Source organism: Gavialis gangeticus, unplaced genomic scaffold (genome assembly GCF_001723915.1).
Source record: "Gavialis gangeticus isolate Ggan-Ray unplaced genomic scaffold, GavGan_comp1, whole genome shotgun sequence".
Lineage (NCBI taxonomy): Eukaryota > Metazoa > Chordata > Crocodylia > Gavialidae > Gavialis > Gavialis gangeticus.
Window position 1 is genome coordinate 6832528 of NW_017729019.1, and position 4704 is coordinate 6837231.

General features: G+C 58.4%; 1 protein-coding gene across 3 annotated transcripts in view; it reads right to left on the reverse strand.

Annotated features, from left to right (window-relative positions):
- Window positions 1-4704, reverse strand: part of PIK3C2B (phosphatidylinositol-4-phosphate 3-kinase catalytic subunit type 2 beta) — a 53643-nt gene that overhangs the window by 15601 nt on the left and 33338 nt on the right. For all 3 annotated transcript variants that reach the window (XM_019513935.1, XM_019513937.1, XM_019513936.1), the window contains exons 19-25: window positions 4135-4242; window positions 3819-3911; window positions 2921-3050; window positions 1978-2114; window positions 1314-1483; window positions 836-992; window positions 189-298 (exon numbers count right to left, since the gene is read on the reverse strand). In XM_019513935.1, the coding sequence (XP_019369480.1) occupies window positions 189-298; window positions 836-992; window positions 1314-1483; window positions 1978-2114; window positions 2921-3050; window positions 3819-3911; window positions 4135-4242 (905 nt within the window). The remainder of the gene's footprint in view (window positions 1-188; window positions 299-835; window positions 993-1313; window positions 1484-1977; window positions 2115-2920; window positions 3051-3818; window positions 3912-4134; window positions 4243-4704) is intronic.

Genomic DNA, 4704 nt, shown 5'->3' on the forward strand with positions numbered 1-4704 from the left:
AGAGCGCCAGACTCTTCCAAGAGCACAAGGGCCCCTCACCAGGGCTGCTGGACCCCAGAGGCTGGCTCCTGCCTTACAGGTGGGGTGTGCCACCACTAGAGGCCCCATCTTCCACCTGTAACGCACGGGTGTCACCTTCTCCGTGCAGGGCATGGGGAGTGCTGTCACCCAACACCACATCTTCTTACCTGGTGAAGTAGGTGGTAGCATCAGCCTCAGAGTCCTGCGGCCTCAGGGCGTCATAGACATACTTGAGGTCCTCGAGGTCGGAGAGCTCAGGGATGCCGCAGGACAGCATCTGTGGAGCAGGGCAGCTGTGTCAATGGGGGGGGTAACAACTGGCTAGGGGGGTTCTCTGCTCACTGGGGAGCCCGCGGGAATCATGGACATGCTCTCCCATTAGGGCTCATCCAGCATCCTCGTTCCAGAGCTGACCAGCAGAGAGGGAAGGGGCAGGTTTTTTCTACGTGAGACATATGACCCCTGACTTCGGCCTGTGTCAGTCACCTCTTGTTTATGGCTGAGGCCTGGCAGATGGGCTCCCTGTGTTAAGCCAGTCATTGCCACTCTTCAGATAGACTGGGCAAGCACCTGAGGGGCACCAGCACCCAGCACTCTAACCCCAGCGCTGAACATCCAGCTTCCCAGCACACAGGGCTGTGACAGCCAGAGCCCCTAAGGCAAGGGGTACTGCAGATGCAGAGGGAGAAGGGGCCAGGAGGCACCTCAAGGCCTCGCTATCCTTTGGCAGAGACTAGGGACACCCCATGGAGCCTCTGGCTGCAGGGGCCAGGCAGAAAGGAGGTCCAGTAAACCCCTGCCAAAGGTATCTCACCAGGCCCAGCAGGTTGAGGAAGAGGTGGGTGTGCTTGCGGATGAGGTTATATGCCTGGCAGCAGAGGTCAACGAAGTCGTGGAAGCGGCTGGAGGGCTTGTCACCACCGTTGATGACATAGGCCATGTCCGAGGTGAAGACAAACGGGGCCCGGTCCCTGCACCAGAGAGGGAGACATCAAGGCAGGCCCTGCCTTAGCATAGGGATTGGATCCCTGGGGAAACAGGCAATGGAGGGGGATCGAGCCAGGGGGGCAGACAGCTTCACCATGTACGCTACTGTGGCTGAGAACAGCCAAGCTCCCTTACAGCCGCTCCGGCCTCAAAGCACTGGGTAGATGATACCGCAGCAGCAGCCCCCAACATAACAGCTGCAGGGAGAGGAAGCTGGGGCCAAGCCCTGCTCTAGCCAGCATGGTGAGCATGAGAGTGGCTAGGCAAGGCAGGCAGAGATCCCGGCCCCGGTGGATGACACCCACCTCTTAATGTTGCCGAACATCTGAGCATGGCCCAGGAACCTGCCGAAGTCGATGTGGAACATGTGGCCAGTGGTTTTGAGCATGATGTTGTCGTTGTGCCGATCGCAGATCCCCAGCACGTAGGTGGCCACACAGCAGCCGGCACATGAGTAAATGAAGTTCTCCACGGCCTGCGGGATGGAGGGGGTGGTTAGAGGCACCAGAGAGGAGCGAGTGGGAGAAAGCGTAGGAACCGCCAGCCCCTCATTCACCAGTCCACGGGGCAGAGGTGAGCACTGGGTACTGCTCAGCCTCCCAGCCCTCAGCAGCTCCTGCTTTCAGCTCTATTTCTCATGGAAGAGAAAAATCCAGCTACCCTCAGGCCGACAAATAAGCAAGTCTATGGCCAGGCACAAGTGCTGGTGGGCTAGTGAGCTCCCCACCGTGGGAGCACGGAGGCTTGATTCCCTGCCCAAAAGGTATAAACAAGGCTGGGCACTGGTGAGAGCCAGGCTCATGGTCCATCCATTTACTGCTCTTTGTGGAGAAGGCCTGCAACGGATGATACACTGGCAGCAGCATGCACTTGTGGTGCTCTGCCTCATTCCAGCCCCTGATGCCCTTGCACCAGGTGGACTGTGACAGCCTGTCTCCCTTCCAGAGCCAGCCCCCCCTGGCTCCCTACCTTCTCGTACTCATCCTCCTTGGGGTTGTGCTTCTGCAGCCAGTCTGCCAGAGGGCGATCCTTGAAGGAGCCTGTTACCCCGTGCTCCACCTGGATCTTGCGCAAGGTCTCTGCATTGGGGATCATCTCCACCATCCCTGGAAGCAGAGGCAGTAGGGGCAGAGTCAGCTACTTGGAGCTCTCTGCCTTCAGCCTCTCCAGACAAAGTCCTTCCCACCTAGGACAGTGCAGGGAGGTCCTGGCACAGGCCATCATGGCTTTAGTCTGTCACCAATTCAGGCCAAACCCTGGGCAACTCCTACAGACAGAGTCAGGCTCTGGAAATCACTCCACAAGCTCCTTCAGGGGCATCACCCTCCGAGAGCAGAGCTGTGATGCGATTCCCAGGCACACAACATAGAGAAAAGACAGTAGGACAATTGCAGTGGACGTAACTGGGGGGAGATGCACAAGGGGAAGCCAGAGCGCTCCCACATGCTTATGTCAATTTATCCTCCTCATGAGCTGGGCCAAGCAGCCACAGGTCAGGTCTGCTGTAGTCCCCTTCCTGAATAAGCACCTAGTGAGCAACCAGAAGTCCAGCAGGATGAAGGGGTTAAAGATGGCAGTGGGTCTAGGGAGGTTGTGTGTATAGCAATGACATGAAAAGAGTCCACGCTGGCAGCCTCATGTCCTGCATCTCTGGGCTCATTCTGCCTGGTTCTCATGAAAGAGCTGCACAGCTGTCCCCAGCAGATGCTTTTGCAACCTCAGCGTAGACCCCCCATTGAAGGCTGCCCCAGGAAGCGCTCTCAAAGCCTTCTTCCTGCTCATCCTGGCCCTGCAACCACCCACACACCCTCCGAGGAAGCACCTGCAGCATCTCCAGGTCAAGGATCATCACAGGCCCCATGGTGCAAGAGCACCTGATGAGGATGACGTTCATAGCTGGGCCCTGACTCACCTCGGCCGCGGCCGGTGGAGAAGCAGCGGAAGATGACCATGCGCATGTCCAACCCCTCCTGCACCCAGATCTTGTTCATGATCCGGATCATCTGCAGCGTCAGCATGTCCTGCCGCAGGTCGTCTCCACACTGCAAGTCCCAAGGTGGAAAGAGGATGGTCAGAACTGGGTGTTTCCAGGATGCCAGCAGCCCAGCGTCCCCCCGGGAGCTTGCTCCATCTGGTGCAATTCTATGCAGGCCGTTCAGAGTTGTGGGGGCCCCTGTGTGCTTGGCCCTGTCCTGCACAGCTCGCATGAACCCCAAAACTAACAAAATGCAGGAGGATCACGTCATGTCTAAGGATCTGCATATTCCAGGGAAGAGATGAGCCCCAGTAGAAGCCTAAAAGGAGTGCATGTAAGGGGATGCACACCAACTGCAAGGCCTAGGCAATGGGATGGGGAAGGCTTGTGGACCCCAACACTTGGGATGCTGAGAACTACCTCAGTCACTGCCTCAGGGTACAGGCTATAGGCAACCATGTTGTCCATGAATTAAGTGACTTAACAGGCTCATAAATGTTTGGCTTCTATGGGGAAAGCCCAATGGGTCAAGAACTGGACTCAAGTGCAGTCTGTTGGGCTGTTAATGTGGCATCCAAAGGCTGCATCAAGACAGCAGCCTCCTCGTGCTAATGGAGGCATCACTGAGGGAACTGGCCTTTGTCATGCAGCTGAGGCCTCACAGCACCACCCTTATGGAGCTGGTTCCTTCCACCAAGAGCTCTGTGCCCAGGTCCCGAGTGCCAGGCACCTGCTCTCCTTCCCCAACCGGTGTTGAAGCGGGCACCTGCTGACAGCTGTCTGATAGAGCCACCAGTGCCCCGCACCAACCTGGAGAGGCGGTGGCGGGACTCACCTTGAAGATGACACGGATGTTCTCCCCCAGGGGGTCGACATTCTGGAAGGACAGCTTCAGGGGCACGGCGTTGGAGTTGAAGTAGGAGCAGTCCTGCCCTCGGGAGGGAGAGAAGGGGGAGGAGGTCAGAGAGTCACGCTGCCAAGCGGCACAGACACCCCAGCAGGCAGGAGGGGCTGGCACCCACCAGGGTGGGTTCCTCCCTCTTTCCCCTCGCTGGGCAGGGGCTTTGGAGGGGACAGAGGGACCAGCCCCCAGTGGAAGTAGGTCTAACACAGCAGGGGCAACAGCAGCTTCCCCTAGCTCGGTCACTCACCCTGGGCACGATGCCCTTCACCAGCAAGCTGGGACTGAGCGGCAGGCGGCAGGAGCCGTTGATGTTGAAGAACTGCTTCACGTCTTCCAGCCCTTCCCGGAGGATGGCCTGCCAGAGGTAGAGGGGCGATGGGATGCAGCCAAGGGCATGAATGTCACAGCCCACCCCCTTCCCCACCAGCTCCCCTCTCCAACCCCTGGAGAGACTTTCTAGCTTGAGCACAGAAGCACTGTATGCCTGAGGACCTGCTTCGCCCAGGGACCTTGGCTGTTAGATCCAAGAAGCAGCACTAGACCGGCACTGCTGGGTTGTCTCCCAGCACAGGAGTTGGGTTGGGGGGAAAGGAGGAGCACAAGTAACTGCAATGTAGCCAGGCCCCCAAATCCATGGCCTCCAGCACCTCCTGAAGAAAGAGGCTGGGACTGGAGTGGTTGGGAGACAGAGCCCCTGCCCTGCTGCTGCCGTCTTGGAGACATCAAATGGAGCCCAGTTATGGGCTCCACATCGTGCTCTCTCACTTCAGGGAGAGGAGTCCTGTCTGCAACCCGAGCCAGCCGCCTGCCACACGCT